We start from the raw sequence: 21158 nt of genomic DNA, 5'->3' as shown, positions 1-21158 counted from the left end.
ACGGCGGTGCCCAGCGGAGCGGTGCTTGAGAAGAAGGGCCCAGCGGAGCGGTGCTTGAGACGGCGGTGCCCAGCGGAGCGGTGCTTGAGATGAAGGGCCAAGCGGAGCGGTGCTTGAGATGAAGGGCCCAGCGGAGCGGTGCTTGAGACGGCGGTGCCCAGCGGAGCGGTGCTTGAGATGAAGGGCCCAGCGGAGCGGTGCTTGAGAAGAAGGGCCCAGCGGAGCGGTGCTTGAGACGGCGGTGCCCAGCGGAGCGGTGCTTGAGATGAAGGGCCCAGCGGAGCGGTGCTTGAGATGAAGGGCCCAGCGGAGCGGTGCTTGAGACGGCGGTGCCCAGCGGAGCGGTGCTTGAGATGAAGGGCCCAGCGGAGCGGTGCTTGAGAAGAAGGGCCCAGCGGAGCGGTGCTTGAGACGGCGGTGCCCAGCGGAGCGGTGCTTGAGATGAAGGGCCCAGCGGAGCGGTGCTTGAGACGGCGGTGCCCAGCGGAGCGGTGCTTGAGATGAAGGGCCAAGCGGAGCGGTGCTTGAGAAGAAGGGCCCAGCGGAGCGGTGCTTGAGAAGAAGGGCCCAGCGGAGCGGTGCTTGAGACGGCGGTGCCCAGCGGAGCGGTGCTTGAGATGAACGGCCCAGCGGAGCGGTGCTTGAGAAGAAGGGCCCAGCGGAGCGGTGCTTGAGACGGCGGTGCCCAGCGGAGCGGTGCTTGAGATGAAGGTCCCAGCGGAGCGGTGCTTGAGAAGAAGGGCCCAGCGGAGCGGTGCTTGAGACGGCGGTGCCCAGCGGAGCGGTGCTTGAGATGAAGGGCCCAGCGGAGCGGTGCTTGAGATGAAGGGCCCAGCGGAGCGGTGCTTGAGACGGCGGTGCCCAGCGGAGCGGTGCTTGAGATGAAGGGCCCAGCGGAGCGGTGCTTGAGAAGAAGGGCCCAGCGGAGCGGTGCTTGAGACGGCGGTGCCCAGCGGAGCGGTGCTTGAGATGAAGGGCCCAGCGGAGCGGTGCTTGAGATGGCGGTGCCCAGCGGAGCGGTGCTTGAGATGAAGGGCCCAGCGGAGCGGTGCTTGAGAAGAAGGGCCCAGCGGAGCGGTGCTTGAGAAGAAGGGCCCAGCGGAGCGGTGCTTGAGACGGCGGTGCCCAGCGGAGCGGTGCTTGAGATGAAGGGCCCAGCGGAGCGGTGCTTGAGACGGCGGTGCCCAGCGGAGCGGTGCTTGAGATGAAGGGCCCAGCGGAGCGGTGCTTGAGAAGAAGGGCCCAGCGGAGCGGTGCTTGAGAAGAAGGGCCCAGCGGAGCGGTGCTTGAGACGGCGGTGCCCAGCGGAGCGGTGCTTGAGATGAAGGGCCCAGCGGAGCGGTGCTTGAGATGAAGGGCCCAGCGGAGCGGTGCTTGAGACGGCGGTGCCCAGCGGAGCGGTGCTTGAGATGAAGGGCCCAGCGGAGCGGTGCTTGAGAAGAAGGGCCCAGCGGAGCGGTGCTTGAGACGGCGGTGCCCAGCGGAGCGGTGCTTGAGATGAAGGGCCCAGCGGAGCGGTGCTTGAGACGGCGGTGCCCAGCGGAGCGGTGCTTGAGATGAAGGGCCCAGCGGAGCGGTGCTTGAGAAGAAGGGCCCAGCGGAGCGGTGCTTGAGATGAAGGGCCCAGCGGAGCGGTGCTTGAGACGGCGGTGCCCAGCGGAGCGGTGCTTGAGATGAAGGGCCCAGCGGAGCGGTGCTTGAGAAGAAGGGCCCAGCGGAGCGGTGCTTGAGATGAAGGGCCCAGCGGAGCGGTGCTTGAGACGGCGGTGCCCAGCGGAGCGGTGCTTGAGATGAAGGGCCCAGCGGAGCGGTGCTTGAGAAGAAGGGCCCAGCTGAGCGGTGCTCGAGAAGAATGGCCCAGCGGAGCGGTGCTTGAGACGGCGGTGCCCAGCGGAGCGGTGCTTGAGATGAAGGGCCCAGCGGAGCGGTGCTTGAGAAGAAGGGCCCAGCGGAGCGGTGCTTGAGACGGCGGTGCCCAGCGGAGCGGTGCTTGAGATGAAGGGCCCAGCGGAGCGGTGCTTGAGATGAAGGGCCCAGCGGAGCGGTGCTTGAGACGGCGGTGCCCAGCGGAGCGGTGCTTGAGATGAAGGGCCCAGCGGGGCGGTGCTTGAGACGGCGGTGCCCAGCGGAGCGGTGCTTGAGATGAAGGGCCCAGCGGAGCGGTGCTTGAGAAGAAGGGCCCAGCGGAGCGGTGCTTGAGACGGCGGTGCCCAGCGGAGCGGTGCTTGAGATGAAGGGCCCAGCGGAGCGGTGCTTGAGACGGCGGTGCCCAGCGGAGCGGTGCTTGAGATGAAGGGCCAAGCGGAGCGGTGCTTGAGAAGAAGGGCCAAGCGGAGCGGTCCTTGAGATGGCGGGGCCCTCTTCAGCGGTGCCTATCTTCACGGCGGGCCCTCTTCAGCGGTGCCTATCTTCACGGCGGGGCCCTGTTCAGCGGTGCTCTTCTCCACGGCGGGGCCCTGTTCAGCGGTGCTCTTCTGCACGGCGGGCCCTGTTCAGCGGTGCTCTTCTGCACGGCGGGCCCTGTTCAGCGGTGCCTATCTTCACGGCGGGGCCCTGTTCAGCGGTGCTCTTCTGCACCGCGGGCCCTGTTCAGCGGTGCTCTTCTCCACGGCGGGGCCCTGTTCAGCGGTGCTCTTCTGCACGGCGGGGCCCTGTTCAGCGGTGCTCTTCTGCACGGCGGGCCCTGTTCAGCGGTGCTCTTCTGCACCGCGGGCCCTCTTCAGCGGTGCCTATCTTCACGGCGGGGCCCTGTTCAGCGGTGCTCTTCTGCACCGCGGGCCCTGTTCAGCGGTGCTCTTCTGCACCGCGGGCCCTCTTCAGCGGTGCCTATCTTCACGGCGGGGCCCTGTTCAGCGGTGCTCTTCTCCACGGCGGGGCCCTCTTCAGCGGTGCCTATCTTCACGGCGGGGCCCTGTTCAGCGGTGCTCTTCTCCACGGCGGGGCCCTGTTCAGCGGTGCTCTTCTGCACCGCGGGCCCTGTTCAGCGGTGCTCTTCTCCACGGCGGGGCCCTGTTCAGCGGTGCTCTTCTGCACCGCGGGCCCTGTTCAGCGGTGCTCTTCTCCACGGCGGGGCCCTGTTCAGCGGTGCTCTTCTGCACGGCGGGCCCTGTTCAGCGGTGCTCTTCTGCACGGCGGGCCCTGTTCAGCGGTGCTCTTCTGCACCACGGGCCCTGTTCAGCGGTGCTCTTCTCCACGGCGGGCCCTGTTCAGCGGTGCTCTTCTCCACGGCGGGGCCCTGTTCAGCGGTGCTCTTCTGCACCGCGGGCCCTGTTCAGCGGTGCTCTTCTCCACGGCAGGGCCCTGTTCAGCGGTGCTCTTCTCCACGGCGGGGCCCTGTTCAGCGGTGCTCTTCTGCATGGCGGGCCCTGTTCAGCGGTGCTCTTCTGCACGGCGGGCCCTGTTCAGCGGTGCTCTTCTGCACCGCGGGCCCTGTTCAGCGGTGCTCTTCTCCACGGCGGGCCCTGTTCAGCGGTGCTCTTCTCCACGGCGGGGCCCTGTTCAGCGGTGCTCTTCTGCACCGCGGGCCCTGTTCAGCGGTGCTCTTCTCCACGGCGGGGCCCTGTTCAGCGGTGCTCTTCTGCACGGCGGGCCCTGTTCAGCGGGGCTCTTCTGCACGGCGGGCCCTGTTCAGCGGTGCTCTTCTGCACGGCGGGCCCTGTTCAGCGGTGCTCTTCTCCACGGCGGGCCCTGTTCAGCGGTGCTCTTCTCCACGGCGGGCCCTGTTCAGCGGTGCTCTTCTGCACCGTGGGCCCTGTTCAGCGGTGCTCATCCAGCAGGTCAAGGGAGCCAGACCTGGCCTGGACTCCCTGCTCAGTCGCCCTCGGACCGTGACGTTTCTGGACCCTTCGGGGACGGACTCCTGGCCTCCTTAGTGTCCTCCTTCCCAGCTGGGATGTGACATGTGGGGTCCACCTTCTCCGCGCTCCTGCTGCCCTTCCGCTCCTTTGATGGGGCTCTCGGGCCCTTGCCTCCCCTAGATGGTGTGGCTGGTGAAGTGGCCGCACATTGCTCCTTGGGGGCAGCCCTGTCAGTCCTCGCACGGCGGCCCTTGTTTTTGCGGGTCCTCTTGCCGGGGGGGGGGCTGGACGTGTCCTTGCTGCTGATCGATGTGTCACTGCTGGCAAAGGGTGGACTCCAGAACCCATGCACAACAGTGACACTCGAAGCTGGGCTGGTGGTGGCTGCGGTGCTCTTGGGACTCTTTGCAGATGGAGGGGAGAGCTCATCGGAGGGAAAGAGGTCAAGATTAGCCAGGAAAAGCTTTTTAGGTCCAAGGTAAAGGGTAGGAGAAGTGGTGATGGGAGTGGAGGAAGAGGATGTGGTTGTAGGAGAGTCAGGTGTGCTGTCATTGGGTGAAGGTGCTGGTGCTGTAGGCTGACGTGAGGTGGATGGCTGTTGGGTGGGTGTCTGCCTGCGTTTGTGTGTCTTGGAAGAGGGGGTGACAGACACAGTGGGAGAGGACACAGGGGACGTGTAAATGGCAGTGGGGGTGGTGACTGCACGAGTGTGGACTGTACTGGAGGGTGAGGTGGTGATGGAAGCACTGGCTGATGTTGGGGTGCATGCAGGTGTGAGTGTAGACGTCACAGGGAGGGAGGAGGGAGACGAGGAGGAGGGGGACACAGAGTTGGTTGTGACTGTTGGCATGTCTGCATCTAGGTGAGTGTTTGTGGGATCTGTGGTGATTGTGTCTGGATGAGCTGCCCTTGGGTGTTGAGGTGTGTGCAGGCTGGTCTGATGGTGTGGATGGGATAGGCTGAGGAACAGGAGACAGAGACAGGCTGGAGGCAGTAAGAAGAGGGAGGCTGGAAACAGGGACAATGGCTGCCGTCAGTTCTGAGGCCAGAGCAGTGAACGATCGTTGATGGGCAGCCTGACCCGAATGAATGCCCTCCAGGTATGCATTCCTCCGATGCACCTCCCTCTCTACCCCCTGGATGGCATTCAAAAGGGTAGACTGCCCAACAATGATGGTCTGTAGGAGGTCAATGACCTCCGCACTGAGGGCAGCAGGGGTAACAGGGGCAGGGCCTGAGGTGCCTGGGGCGAAGGAGACGCGCGCCTTCCTGGGCGAGCGGGCACGGAGCGTAGGCTGAGGGGCTGCTGGGAGGGCGGTGCTGGTGCGCTGGGTGGCGGCTGTACCTGTAGAGGCGGGGGGCCCGGATGTTGCCGCCACCGCTAGGGAGCTCCCATCCGAGGACGTGTCTGAGTCGCTGGTGTCACCACCGGTCCCCGTTGTGGTGCTCCCCTCGCCCTCCGGATCACTGGTGCCCTCGGTGTCTGTTCCTGGGCCCACCGGGGCCTTGTGTCCTGCAGCTCCCTCGTACTCCGATGCCAAATCTCCTCCGCCTGATGATGCTAATGCACACATGCACAAGAAGATGAAGAGAAAGGGTGGGGGGAGAAAAAAGAAGACCAGGTTGAGTGCATGCAATGTCAACACCGTTGGCGGAGAGGACAGACACAGGAGCCTCATGCACTAAGCCGCGCATTCGGGGTACACTACTCAGTACTACTGACTAGGACAACAGGCCAAGAGACGTCAAACGCGCACATGGGTGATGCTGGACCATCAATGGCTGTACTTGTCACCCTACAGAGGTGGGGGCCGGGGGCACAGGGCCATGCCTAAGGGAGAGGACTACACTACAGAAAGCGCCCTGGCCTAATGTCACCCACAGCCCTCCTCCCCCACCCAGACGCCTCCACTGCGCAGAAAGATAGGAGAATGTGCTGATACTCACCCCCTTGTGTCTGCTGTGATGTCTTAAAGCGCCCATCCAATTCAGGGTAGGCCACCGCCAGGATCCGGGACATCAGGGGGGTCATGGTGCGACTGGCACCCCTCCTAGGTTGGGAGGCCATCCCCAGCAGTGTTTCTGCGGTCTTCCTTGTTCCGCGGCGGATGTCCTCCCACCTCTTGCGGCAGTGGGTGCCCCGTCTGTTGTGGACCCCCAAGTTCCGGACTTCCTTGGCGATGGCACGCCAAATCTCGATCTTCTGATGGGCGCTGACCTATTTGACATGTACAGGGTGGAAAGGTGGAAATCATCAATGACCTGCATGTTAGATGTGATTGCCCCCCCCCACCAACGTTGCCATATGGCACATGCTCTCATCTGTCGTGCGTTGCACTCCTCATTCGCCCCCCACCCCACCAACTTACATCCACCCCAATCCACACAGGCATAGCCCATTCCATGTGCACCCGGTGTACTCACTTGTTGGTCTGGAGGACCGTAGAGTAGCGCATACTGGGGGAGGACCCCATCCACGAGCTTCTCCAACTCTTCAGACGTGAAGGCAGGGGCCCTTTCCCCAGTCGCAGCAGCCATTGTCACTTCCAGACCGAGGTCACAGCAGCACTTGCAGTATAGGTCCTCTCCTGTGGATGATCAGGTCTCGAGTGATCAATCAGCTAGGAAATGGCGGTCACGCCCGCGGCGGTGCGTACCGCCGCGGTGCGTACCGCGACCGCCGGCGCACATCGTCATTGGCTCCTGAAACCCATAGGGTTCAATGTTAACCAATGCGGCTTTGCGCCGCGGTCTTCGACCGCCTACCGCCACGGTGTGCCCCGCCAGCGCATTGACCTCACATCCGATTGTCCCACTTCACAGGTCAGGCAGCCACCATTTCAAGGGCCTACATGGCTTAATTTTGACTGCGACACACAGGCCTAGGCCTTGCATTGCCACACATACACGCCTTTCAACCCATTGCCATTCTTTAACTGTGCAAGCTGTCTGTACGTACCTGTGGTTTGCCTGACTCTGTGCTCCATGTTGTCCTTCCTAGGCACCGTCCGCTGGGACTTGCGAGGAGAAGGACGAATCCTCGCGTGTACCGACCGCTGGTGGACCTGTCGACAATGGAAGAACGCCATATAATACTTCGATACAGACTTGACCGTGCCACTATCCATGAACTGTGTGCCCAGCTGGAGCCAGCCCTGATGTCCCCCATCCGCCAACCCACAGGGATTCCCCCTCTGGTGCAGGTTTTGTCAGTCCTCCATTTTTTGGCAAGTGGGTCATTCCAGACAACAGTGGCCATGTCATCTGGAATGTCTCAGCCTATGTTTTCAAAGATTTTGAGCAGAGTGTTGTCTGCCCTGATGAAACTCATGCAGAGCTACATCATTTTCCCAGAGGAGGGTGACTTGCCTACAGTGAAGGGTGATTTCTATGCCCTTGGACATATCCCCAACATCATTGGTGCCATTGATGGGACCCATGTGGCTTTGGTACCCCCAAAAGACGATGAGCAGGTGTACAGAAACAGAAAAAGTTATCATTCGATGAATGTCCAGGTGGTCTGTTTGGCTGACCAGTACATCTCCCATGTAAATGCCAAGTTCCCAGGGTCAGTGCATGACGCGTATGTTATGCGAAATAGCAGCATCCCCTATGTGATGGAGCAGCTACAGAGACAACGTGTGTGGCTAATAGGTGACTCTGGTTACCCCAACCTGCCTTGGCTACTGACCCCAGTGAGGAATCCCCGGACCAGGGCAGAGGAACGGTACAATGAGGCCCATGGGCGAACTAGGAGGATCATCGAAAGGACCTTTGGCCTCCTGAAGGCCAGGTTTAGGTGCCTGCATATGACAGGGGGATCCCTGATGTACTCACCAAAGAAGGTGTGCCATATCATCGTGGCCTGCTGTATGCTTCACAATCTGGCATTGCGACGTCAGGTTCCTTTCCTGCAGGAGGATGGTGCAGATGGTGGTGTTGAAGCAGCTGTGGAGCCTGCGGAGAGTGAAGAGGAGGAAGACTCAGAGGACGACACAGACAACAGGGACAGAGTAATAGAACAGTATTTCCAGTAGCACACAGGTAATAATCACCCATGCCATTTTACATTTCCTGAAAGCCTCCTGCATCTCAACTTTGTCGATTTCCCCCCAGAACTATAAACATGATGTTTGATTTTCCCTTCCCTTTTCTGTGCTGTATGAGCCACTGCGTGACCTCGGCTTGGTTGGCCCATGGACTAATGCTAAGTTACCTCGGTATGTGTAATTCACAATGTTAAAAATACGTAATTGATATGTAATGTGTCATACATTTGTAAATAAGACAGGCTGAGTCCTGATTGATTTCAGTGCAATGTGTGATTTATTATTAGTGCATAGATATTGGTACATGATAGTGAAACAGTGATGGGTGTGGGTGGAGTAATGTCCATGGCAGAGTCCAGTTCTCAGTCTCACAGGTGCATTGTCCATATGCCTGTGGCAGGATGGAGCAGGGGCAGTTCAAGGTTTGACAGGGTGGCAATGTGGAACAGTGGGAGGACTTCAGGGGGTATGTGATGCTGGCGGGGGTCTTGACATCCTACTCTGTCGTTTTTTTTGATCTCAGGCTCCTTTTGCGGGGTGGTTGTTGTTCAGCAGGAGGTGGGGTTCTGGTGGGCTGTCGTTGTGGTGGGGCCTCCTGTCTACTAGCGCCGGCGGAGGTGGTAGGCTGTTCCTGTTCCTGGCTAGTGACAGGGGCCCTGTGTGATGCCACATGGTCCCGAAACGTGTCCTCTATACGGTTCAGGGCCTGGACTATGCTCCCCATAGCGGTTGAGATGTTGGTGAGTTGGTCGCTGAACCCCATGTAGCGTTGCTCCTGCTGTGCCTGGATCTCCTGGAACCTGGCCAGTACTGTCGCCATCGTCTCTTGTGAGTGGTGGTAGGCTGCCATGATGGTGGTGAGGGCCTCTTGGAGAGTGGGTTCCCTGGGCCTCTCCTCCCCCCCCTGTCGCACAGCAGCCCTCCGAGTTGCCCTGTTTCCCTGGGCCTCTGTCCCCTGGACGGTGTGCCCACTCCCAATGCCCCCAGGTCCCTGTTGTTGTTGGGTTGGTGGGTTACCCTGGGGGCCCTGTAGTGGTAGACACACCGCTGCTTGACCTGTCCTAGAGACAGAGGCACGGGCCCGCTGGGTGGGAGCTGTGCTGTTGTTCCCAGAGGGGGTTGGGTCTGCAGTGGCCTGTGTCTGGGTGAGGGGAACCGACTGCCCAGAGGTCCCCGATGGTCCGGGCTGGTCATCAGGGTCCAGGTCGACAGAGCTGCTGTCATCACTAGGGGCCTGTTCCGGGGGTGGGATGGACATTTCTGGTCCCTCCTGACCGGTGTGTTGTCGTTCGGGTCCTGCATGGGGTAAGAGGGTATGGTTATTGTTTCTGTGTGTGCATTAGCTTGCGTTTTATGGGTGCCCTTGTCCCCCAGTGCTGGCATTCCCTTGGGGGAGGTGTTGTGAGGGTGTTTTGTGGGGGGGGGGATGGGTATGTGCAGTGGTCATGCTTAGGTGATGGGTGTTCATAGTTTGGGGATGGCATGCAGGGGTTGGTGTTGGGTGGGTTGTGCTGGAGAGACATTCTCAGGGAGGATGTGTGCTGGGGGGTTGGGGGTGAGGGTGGGGGTTAGCATGTTGGGGGGGGGGTGAAGTGGTTGGCCTTGTACTTACCAGAGTCCATTCCTCCGTGTACTCCAGCGAGGCCATCAGGATGCAGGATGTTTAGTACCTCTTGCTCCCATGTTGTGTATTCGGGTGGAGTGGGTGGGGGTCCCCCGCTAGTCTTCTGCACTGCGATGTTGTGTTGCGAGACCATCGAGCGCACCTTCCCCCGTAGGTCGTCCATCGTTTGCGGATGTCGTCCCTATTTCTGGGATGCTGTCCCACCGCGTTGACCCTGTCCACGATCCGTTGCCAGAGCTCCGCCTTCCTTGCTATGGTGGTGTGCTGAACCTGTGAGCCGAAGAGCTGGGGTTCCACTCTCATGATTTCCTCCACCATGACCCGGAGTTCTTGGTCCGAAAAGCGTGGGTGCCTTTGTGGTGCCATGGGGTGGTGTGTATGAGGTGTGGGGTGGTGTGTGTGATGATGTGTGTGTTGGTGTGTGGTGCTTTGTGCTTCTATGTGGTGTGTGTGATGTTGTGGTGTGCCTCTGTGTGTCTGGCTATCTATTCTCTGATGTGTCTCTCTCTCCTTCGTCTCTGGTTTTTGTTGGTAGGGGTTTGTGGGTGATGTGGGTGTGTGTTTTATATGGTATTGGATGTGTGGGAGTGGTGTGTGTATGTGTTTCAGGTGTGTGGCTTTCAAATTGTCCAATGTGGTAGGGGTTTGTAAAGGTGTGTGTATTTTGACTGCGGCGGTGTGTACCGCCAATGGAATACCGCGGTTGAATGACCGCCGCGTGGATTTGCGGGTCATAATGGGATGGGCGTATTTCTGTTGGCGTGGCGGTGGAGGTTTGGTCTTCTCCAGTTTACCGCTGGCCGCTGATGTGGCGGACTGCAGTGGAGGGCGGATTTTTGGAGGTTTTGCAGTTGTGGGTCAGAATGTCCGTGGCGGCTGACCGCGGCCGCGGCGGTATTGTGGCGGCCTTCTGACCGGCGGTAAGCGGCTTTTACCGCCGAGGTCAGAATGACCCCCTATGTAATTAAGGGCCTGATTTAGATCTTAACGATATTACCACTAATCCGCTGCGTCGGCGGGCCAGAGTACTCTGTCAAGCCGACGGCAGTCCACCTGCCATATTTAGATGTATCGCGGTTGATCCGCTGACCACCATAACAGAGTGCTCTTCCCAGCCGTCAGGCAGGAGGGTTCCATTCAACCATATTTAGATGGTACAGTTCTACAAGCGGTGTACAGGTGGCGCATTGCTGACAGAGGGAGGACATCACAGGACGCAATGGACATCTGTGGAATAGAGGTAAGTCCCACACACACACACACACTGTACCCTAGCCATATGTGTCCTCCTGCACTACAAACTATGCAAGACACCACATACACACTGTTATTCATTGCCATTCCACCACAACACGTACACACCTTGCCATACATCCATGACACAACATATGCACACTATCAACAGTACACCCACACACAACACAACCACAACAACCAACACAACGGCACACTCATCTACACACACACAATATTACAACAACACACATCACAACAACCACCACACAACAACTACACTCACCTGAATGTCACAGACAGCAACACACAACCAAACATACACAACAGTACACCCACCTGCAAGTGGCACACATTCTGGCACAACCACATCACCCCTACACCTCCCTCCACCAGCCAATCCAATCGCACACACACATACACGTACTGACTCACATACACAACTGGTAGCACAACATTACATGTAGCTATCCCCTTGCAATGTGTACCCAAGGACATAGTTGACAAGTGCGATTGTGATGTCATTATGGTGCCAGCATTCCTTTGGCAATGAAAACTAGCACCATAATAACAGTTGTATATGTGTGCGATATGTGTTGTGTACCAGTGTGTCCTCATCTGTGTTCCTGACATATGCATGTCACAGTAACTTAAAAATTTACTGTGACATGTATATTACTGCAGTGGTCCCAAGCCCCTTGCAGTGACTCCTCAATTTACTCTGGCAATGTGGGTTTCCTACCCTCGAGTCCAGAGACAGGGGGGTCATGTTTTCTCTGTGGTCCAGTGCCAGCAGCGATAAAAGGTCCTGTCCAGTTGTGTCCAGTTGAAAACAGAAGTGGAATTGGGAAAAAAAGTGAGTTTTCACCCTATTTCTCCGCCCTATCTGCCAACTCAGAGGTGGAGGTTGGACTGCCACAGTTGGCTTGGTGGTAAGGCATGTCCAAATCTGCACAGAGGTAACTGTGGGTGTAGTCCCACCGCTAGCCACTATTTCTAATGGCACAGTCGCGGCTGATGGGAATCCTTGGCAGAGTCAGCGGAACTTGGGTGCATTATCATGTATGGGCCTTCCAACATCTAAATAGTGTGTTGAAAAAAGTGGTGGCAGACCCGCTACCGCCAAGATCGAAATCAGGCCCTAAGTGATTGTTTTTTTCTTGATATTAGGTTGTATTTAGCCATTATTGCTTTGAGCTATCTTAGTTTGTTTTGAGAGAAAAAGTTGTTAAAGTGGGAAAGATGTGTTACATGCAAGGCAAAATTGTCGTAAAAATGTGTGCACCCGCGCACACATGTTTACCTTTAAACTTCACATGATGCATCTCTGTCAGCATGCTCTCCTTTGTGTAAATAAGAATTAGTTCTGGATGTTATTATTTGTATGCTGGCTGTGGGCATTGGAATGTGGGATACTAGTAAAAAGGAGGAGGGAATGTTCTGGATCATCAGTTGTTTGGGGAATCAACTGCTGCTGCATCTGAGCATCTGAGTATCCAAATAAAGAATCACATACCTGTTATCTTGTGGCTCAAGATTTCTTGGATTAGTCACTCCCTTATGTTGCAAAAATTGGCATTTTAAAACTCTGGAGAACAAGTATTTGCCCCACACGAGGTCTGCATGTATAAAATGAATAACAAATGGCCTTCTAAGAGAGCATAATTCCCAGCATCAATGATAAATTTGACAAATTCTAAGACATATGGGGGAACGGAACTAAAGACAAGCCCCATAAAACAAATGACTTCGGAGGCCAGGCTGCCTGCATAGGAGTGGTGGGGTTCTGCACTGGGAGGAATATGACGGAAAAGGGACGGTAGAGATGAACTGCAAGAAACCGCAGATATACAGGGTGCTCGGAAGTTGGCTTAGAGTACGGGGTTAGAGTAGAAGGATTTATGTTAGCTAGATGTATGCAGTTTCATAGGCCTGGGAATGTAAGGACGCTCTGCACTGTGGAGGTGGGTGGGTGGGAGGCTGGCTCCAGGAATTCACATAGTAGTCTTGCTTTCCTTTTCCCATCCTTCTTGGTTTCGGGGACAGGAGTAGGATTTGAACTTATTAGTTATGCTCTCAGATGGTTCCCTGAGATGAGAGGATACATCCGAGGTCAGGTTGCATACCAACAGTGAGGAACATGTTTGAATGTACACGTGGTTCTACTCCTTATTACAGTTGTAAATCACTTGTGATGTAACTAAACCACAATAAGGGAATGTTACAAAAAAGTAGCATTCCTCTTTATTTTAGGAACTAATCGTTAGACTAAGGGAAAGACCACAGTATTATTGAATATTTAACTAGGTAACTCTGAAGCCACTTGTTGGAAGGTGGTGACTATACAATATAAAGAGAAACTCAGAAGTAACCTTTTTTCATTACTCATGGCCTTGTTTTTTTTTTCTTCCCTCTCTTGTCTAGTTCTCTTTTCCCTCAGTGGTCTTATCATAGTTTCGCTATCTACTGTCCAGTGAACTCATGTTTGGGCAACTTGGGAGTTTGAAACCAGCTTCCTCGCGGGATAAAAATCAACCCGTCAGGATTTAAATATAGTTTACTGTAAACCTTGTTAATATTCAGTTCTTGACACCTATCCAGTGTTGTACCAGCCTACTTCAAGCTGCCCTCCTCTCCTAGGCTGGTGTGTTTGTCTGCTACTCCTGAGTCTGACTGCTATGTACCCACCTCAGTGTTCCCCTTGTCCTACTCCTGAGCCAATGTACAACCTGCCCACCATTAAGCGTGTACTTCACGCTTATTTCTTCCTAATGTCCAATTCATGTTGTTTGCTGACCCATTTAACCCCTTTTTATTTTGTTCACTGACCATATAATCTCACCAACCAACACGTTAGATCTTCATACCATGTGATCACCAAAACTGCATATTTGGACCAATCTTCCTCGTATCCAGTTGTAGGGAGGGGGCAATCACTCTTTGTGCAACAGATTGAAATACTTATGGGTAATTTTTATCACCATCTTGCACTCCGTTTCAGTTTGGATGGATAAAACTTTTGTGAGTGCAGGGTTGCAATTGATGGAATTAACTCCAACTGGACCTACGAAAATATTGTCAATTTTGAGAGGAGTTTAAAAATGTATACGTTTGGCCGCTCAATTGGGTCTGGTGATTTTGTTTGTACCAGCGCCTAGATGCCCATGGGTTTACAACGCCTTACAAAGGGTCACTGGATTTGACATATTAATTCTGTCACTTTTGTTTTACACGTGTTCTCATATCCTTTGACATTGATGGTTTAAAGGTAAATGGAACAGCTATAGGCATAATAACCCTCCCCCGCATTACTTTACAATTAACACTGCAGATTGCTCTGTTCATGATTTTGAATACCTGACACTGCTCTGTACGATGTTGATTGGAAAGGCTGAACTAATGTTTATTATCCTGGAAATATGAAATATTTTTATAAATATTGAATAACTCTTACCTTCCACGATGCTAAACTGATGAATTAAATGGCAAAATTCTACCCAGGAATGGAACCTTGGATTCATGCAAAAATGACAAACCTCTGATCTGTAAATTAAGACCAGTTATGATTTTAAATAATATCTCTATTCATTCAACTTTTAAAAGGTTATGTTGTTTCTATCAAGGCAGCCTCTGAAAAATAATAGACCATTAATTCAATTTTAAATTGGGTATAATTTACTGAACAATGAGCATACATGAAACTTCAAAATGAATGTAGGCCATAAATAGAGTTTAGCGCAGCTGCACCACCACCATGAATCAGTGGTGCTCTTGCCCATTCAAGCTCGCTATTCCCCAATTTTATTTAGGGTCATGGAAATAATAACTTTATCATCAGGGGCTTCTCCATTAGGGCGGAGAAGTGTTCCCCCCCACCCCTGCCAGCAGCGGCAGCTGCAAATCTTTGATCAAAAAACTATAATAAACTGTGTTTATTATTGCTTTTTGGTAAAAGGGGCAGGGCTACAGGCTGTGACGAGCACTGAGGGGGGAGTGCACAGCACTCCCTCTCAGTGCGCATGTATGTTTGGCTGGCAGTCTCGGGCCGGCCAAACACACATGCGCAGGTGGCTCTCTCCAGCCCATCAACACAGTTTCTGGGCTGGAGAGAGCCTGCATAGGTTCCTAGTCTGCCTGGGAGCACCCTTACTGGGAGCTCCAAGCCAATCCTGACTCTGCTTTGAGCAGCGTCAGGATTGGCCGCAGGTCAAACCGGGAGCCTGGGCCTGCAGCAGAGAAGCGGATGGAGCGGTACATCGGCGATGGAGGTAAGTGTTTTTTAAAATTATTTTTAATTTAATTTGTATTTATCTCCCCAACGCACGCCCTGCCCCTTCTGGTTGCTGCAACTGTCTGTCATTGAGTGTAGATCAGTGGTTCCCAACCTGTGGGCCGGGGACCCCTGGGGGTCCGCGAAGCATCCTCAGGGGGTCCGCGGCTGCTTAAAACATTTAATAATATTAGGTCCCAGCTATCAGTAATGACTCCTCGGGGGTCCCCGTGTTCCAATAATGATTCAGTGGGGGTCCCCAGGCTCCAGTATTGATAAAATGGGGGTCCACAGAAGTCAAAAGGTTGGGAACCACTGGTGTAGATGGTTAGTTTTGCATTACTGAGGGATGGAGGGCTGTCACTCTTTTTTCATACCCATGTTGGCATTGTGATGCGTGGCAGACACGGCACAGAGAATACAGAATAAAAGTTGGGGCCATTTATGTTTTTTTAGTGTAGAGAAATCAAACTCCTGCTTTGAAGGTTTGTTTTCTCTAAACAAAATGTTTACCCAGTGGCCTGCCCATTCAGCCAACCAGCCGTGCTCTAAAGGAGCCACAGCTGCTCCTTTCGAAGCAGCAAATATTCCCATCAAGTAGTCAGGAATCTCTGAATGAGGCGGATGATCTTCTGCCTGGCCTCCTTCCTATAGTGGACCTTCAGACATTCTACCAAAGTGTAAATGACCCAGTAAGGGGCATATTTATACTTGTTTTGTGACGAATTTGCATCATTTTTTTACGCAAATTTGGTGCATAACTAACTCCATATTTATACTTTGGCCCTAGACCTATCTAGCGTCAAAGTTATGGAGTTCAAGTCATTTTTTTGGACATGGAAACCTACCTTGCGTCAATGAGATGCAAGGTAGGTGTTCCTGTGCAAAAAATGACTCTATGGCCTTAGTGCCATATTTATCCCCGTGCTAAAATCATGTACTGGGGAGGAGGGGTCAAATAATGGTGCAAAGCCTGCTTTGCACCATTATTTAACGCCTGGTTTGGGGCAGGCATTAGGGGACCTGTGGGCCTATTTCCACGGTGGAACACCATGGAATAAGCCCACAGGTGCCCTCCCCAAGCCCCAGGGACACCCCCACCCACACCAAAGGGACAGCGGAGGATGGGAGACCCCATCCCAGCTAAGTATAGGTAAGTACAGGTAAGTATTTTTTTTAAGTGCCTTTGGGGGCTCTGAAAAGGCCCCCCCCTATATGGCACTGGGTGAAATGGCCATGCTCAGGGGACCCTGGTCCCCTGTGCTGGCCATTGGGGTGGTGAGCATGACTCCTGTCTTTTCTAAGACAGGAGTCATGTGGTATGGATGGTTTTGCGTCAGCCCCACCTCGCTAACGTCATGTGTTTTTTTATGCTAGCCTACCCTTTGAGCTGGCTTGCACCATTCTATAAATATGGTGCCCAGCTGGCACTCAACAATGGTGCAAGCCGGGGCAAAACTTTTTGATGCAAAACCGCGTTAGTGCAGTTTTGCACCAAAAAGTATAAATATGCCCCTAAGTCTATAAGGCTGTTAAGGGTTTCAACTTTACTAAAGTTTTCAAAACGGTTCATTATATATTGGGAAGAGTGGATATTATATGAAAGGATGTTATGTCTTTCATTTGTGTCAAGAGTCTTGTCACAAATGTCTTCAAGTGCTGGGACATTTATGATTAAAACTAAACTGATTTTCAGATTTCATTTTGCAAATGAAAATGTTGAAAAAGGCTAAGGGCTATATTTATGGCACGATTTGCGTCACTCTTGCACCACATAATGTGGTGCAAGAGCGACGCAAACCTTACGTCAGATTTTTGAAGCCACACAAAGCCACTTTGAGTGGCTTTGAATGGCTTAAAAGATCTGAAGGTGTGCAACGCAGCGCAAATTGCTGCATTGCATTAATCTGTGCAAGGGAGTCATTCCATAGGCAATGTATGGGTGTTCCCACACAACTCCCATGATTTTTCACACATCTCCCGATGGTAAACCTGGTAAACCTGGGAATGTGCCAAAAATATACGCCTCACCAGGAGTGGCTTTAACAAGAAGAAATATCTTTATTTCTCCTAATGTTTTTCTCCTTCTATGTGTGCTGCATTTTTCAGCACACATAGAAATAGGAACATGCCTCTCAGGATTGTTTTCGTGCAGGAAAGTGACCCTTCCTGCATGAAAACAATCATGCCTAAAACACAGGCACACTTGCACCATTATGCAATGGTGCCTGCATTGGCACTAGGCTGCCAAAACAGCACCGGCACAGGGAAAAAGGACAGGAATGCGAAGTATTAGATAAATACGGTGCATTCCTGCCCTTTCCCCATCAAGGTCACTTGCTGCGCTTCCCTGCCCCCACAAAAGTCATAAATGTGCCATAAGTTATCATCGAGAGGAATTCTGCATCTATTGTTTGTCACATACTGTTTAAAAAAATGATTCTGATCATTTGCTTTAACAACAAGGCCTGCTGATCGATAAAACAAAAAGCTGTTTAACCACTTAAGTTCAATTTAGGTCCAAAAATGTCTTAATTTAACTATTTCAAATCCACTCTTGGTATTCTCAAAGTGGACTCACACTCATAAGTATTTATGAGTAAATCTCCCATGGCCATGGAGCAGTCATTTCAAGGCACAAATGCCCTCTGAGGTTTGTGCATATCTACAAATTAACGTGTTTGTTGGTATTCATAAACATTTGAGTGACACATTTGGACGTTAGACGTGGTTAGACATTTACTCCTCTCTGGGAGAGAGGGGTATTCTTCTCTAGAGTTGATTGGAGAGGGACCACCCCAACATTAGAGAGGTTGTAAGGAAAGATCTTTCTACGAAGGGATAATACGTTCCTGATGTTAAAGTGCAATTGATCTAAATTATTGCATTTACACTTGCATAAACACACTTCCTTAAAGCCGTATTAAGTATAGTAATGCATAGATCTAAATGGTCTTAACAAATTCAAAAGCACACCTGGGAAACTCCGATTATCACAGCTTCCTAGCTGCACTCATGGAATCGTTCTGAATTCCTAAAAAGTAAGATATGTCTTCCAAGTGTAGAAGGAAAGTTATGGAAGTAGAGTTATGATTCTCTTAAAGAATGTGGCTCATCAATCTAAAATGAGGAGGCCAAAAACAGTGTGTTTCCAATTAGAGGGTGACACATTTAGTAATTCCATAAACAAGTATAGCATTAAAAATATACCACTTTTATTTTATAAAAGTATTATTTCTTGAGTATATTACATGCTAAAATCAGGCAAACAATATTATACATTCTGATTGGCGAATCCAATCTAAACATGCCAGTCAAGGAGCCAATATTTGTTAAACAATAGCCTACTTGTTAAACAGCTTGTATAAATTAGGATACGTTCCATTGATTTTGACATCAGATCCAGGCCAAAAGTATGTGCCAGCTTTCAAATTCTGATACATGGCAGTCAGCCAGATCTGAAAGAGTCAGAAATAAAACCATAAGACATATACTCATGCTTTATTATACATTCAACTAAATAGTACACGCAAAGTTACAAATATTTACAAAATGGCAATTTGAAAAACAAACTCTCTCCCAAGGGGTGACACAAACGAGGTGGTGTTCAATACATGTACCCTAGAAAAAGGCTGCTCACTTCCTCCCTAAACTTTGTCTAGACCCAACAGTTGTGAGGCTCCTTTAATCTTTTGTGCACCAGCAAATCTGTAATAGATAAAGCAAAAATACCCTTACACAGACCCATAGCGATTTAAGGATATGTAAATATGAAAACGTAGGCCTTTACCAAGAGTAAACACAACATTACATTTTGCCTTCATATTTTAACAATACATGTACTATGTTGAATCGTAAGACTATTGGATTTTTCACAATAATTGTGACGTTGGATGGCCACCATAGAAAATGAAACCCACTGGCTTTGATTTCCCAACAAAAATATACTTTTTAAATACATATTTCTTCTTTTACTCCAGGTTTCCAAACAATCATTAGGTCCAAAAACACCAAAGGGTCCTACATTCCAGGTAAAAGCATCTTAAAACTGAGGAAAGCTTCTACCAAGGTCATTAATTCCTCTCCCTGGAAACTCAGATTGGCATTTTTCTTCCTTCATGTGGAGATCTGCTGCTCCTCAGGGCAGGAGGTCAGAACCAAATAAGCCACTCGTGCTGGTGTGTCAGACCTAATTAAGTAAACTTACAAGGGGGACGCGACTATGTCGATGAACTTTTTGACTCGTATTTAAGATGTTCCCATCATATATCCAGTACACCCAGATCAATAATCAATAACCAATCAGTAACATTAATAATCCATGATCATCAATAGCATTAGTAATCAATTGGAGTCAGTATTTGTCACACAACATGACCTTTCAGTCATGAATAACCACACCTTTAGGTAAAAGTTAGAATATTTATTTCCCTATATTAAAATTGCTAATGTCACGTAGGATAATCTCAAAATCAAATGATAAACAAATAAGAACAACACTGGCTGTCCAAAGCGCCTATAGAAATGTAATCTAATCAAGGCTTGAGCCACTACACATTCTATCGTTACAGTGCAAATTAATAACAAGAACAATTGTGCAAACGATATCACATACATTAGATTCAACAAAGAAAAGCCATTTATTCTTACTCCATATAGCGAACTTTCATTAGTGAGGACCCTAACTAACATTACATTAGAATTGGCATGTTGGGCTTCATGCAAAACAATTTAGTCAACACAGATTTGGAAAAACATTTAACTATGTCTCTATCAAAATAGCGCGGTTGGTACCTAGAAAGAAAAGCAAATCGACATAGCAAACAGTATCTTAGTCAATATACCTAGCCTCAGGATGGATCAGGAAGCTGTGACACTCTTCGTCATCAGGACATCAATTCGGTCAGCTAGGCATCAGGATTCAGCATCAAAGTTCAGAAAACGCAAAGTCTTTAAGCAGTTCGAAAGAATAGAGGCAAACCCTCAAGAAAAATGAGGAGAATGGCGCATTTCCTCTTGGTGCAGTCCAGCTAAGTTAGATTTCCTAAAACTACTTACCAAGTCCCTGTAGGTCAAGGGATCGCATGTTCACACTTTGTCCAATAAAACTAAAACTTAAAATCTACATTTCTACTAGTACACGGTTTACATGTCGATGATTGGCTCCTCTTGTCCCATTCTCATCATCGGGCTTGTCAGGTAACAATATTGTTTCAGCTTATTCTCCTGTCAGTATGGTCATTGTTTTCTACTCAAATCCATTACTCAGAATACATGAATATTCATTAATATTTTTATTAAAACACCTGCTCTAACACTAGGGCCCTCATTTTGAGTCCGAGCACAGTTCTGATGGCATGATTACTGTGCGGTAAACCGGCCAAAGGACTGTGGAATTATAAATTAAACCTCACTGAATAGCGGTTTACCCTGTGGGACCAATATTCTGGTTATAAAATCGCAAGAAATTTCCAAATTCATGGTGTTTAATACATACATTTACTATCTGCTATAATCTCTTGGGGTTGTAGAGGGGAAAGGAGGACTGTGGTGGAAACAGAAAAGGGAATGGGAAGTTGTTTTCTGGCAAGAGGGATAGGAAGATGGCTTGATTCCTGAATCATCCACAGCTTCATGTAATTTTATTTTGCAGAACTACCGTACAGTAGAAACAGGAATGGTTCACATCATAAAACATAGTGTAGAAAAACTGACTCTCTATGAATCAAGAAGAGCAAAATTCCATGAAGTAATTCCAATCTGTCTGACTTGTAATGATGGCCTCAGTGGTGTTCCTGCCCCTCGCCCCTCTGACAGCAACAAAAGTAAATCAGATAATTTATCCAGGGCAACGTCTAAGGGGTACTCCTTTGCCACGAGGACTTGCCTTCCAACACCTTGATGCGGCTGCAACCACGTTAAAGAAATCTTTCCTTTTTCTTTGTGTTCATTTTAGTTCTGATGCACCACTAGAATGTTCACTCTACCAAGCAGATTCTGCCATTGTACTCAAACACTCTGGTGGTGGACAGCATGGCAAGCACCTTGGGTTGTGTAATCTCTTGTTTTCCGTGCCAGCCCACCATGCTTCTGCTGTCAGCTAGGGAGAGATTATGGGGGTGATTCTCACCCTGGCGGGCGGCGGAGGCCACCCGCCAGATTTCCCCCCTCCAAAATACCACTCT

The 21158-nt window shown here is 51.3% G+C and overlaps 1 protein-coding gene across 2 annotated transcripts in view; it reads right to left on the bottom strand.

Annotated features, from left to right (window-relative positions):
* ENPP3 (ectonucleotide pyrophosphatase/phosphodiesterase 3) overlaps positions 1-21158 on the bottom strand; it is a 709815-nt gene that overhangs the window by 395177 nt on the left and 293480 nt on the right. For both annotated transcript variants that reach the window (XM_069235161.1, XM_069235162.1), the window contains exon 10: positions 18322-18431. In XM_069235161.1, coding sequence (XP_069091262.1) covers positions 18322-18431 — 110 coding nt within the window. The remainder of the gene's footprint in view (positions 1-18321; positions 18432-21158) is intronic.

Source organism: Pleurodeles waltl, chromosome 5 (assembly GCF_031143425.1).
Source record: "Pleurodeles waltl isolate 20211129_DDA chromosome 5, aPleWal1.hap1.20221129, whole genome shotgun sequence".
Taxonomy (NCBI): Eukaryota; Metazoa; Chordata; class Amphibia; order Caudata; family Salamandridae; genus Pleurodeles; species Pleurodeles waltl.
The sequence above is the reverse complement of the archived record's forward strand: the minus strand, read 5'-3'. Positions and strand labels throughout refer to the sequence as shown.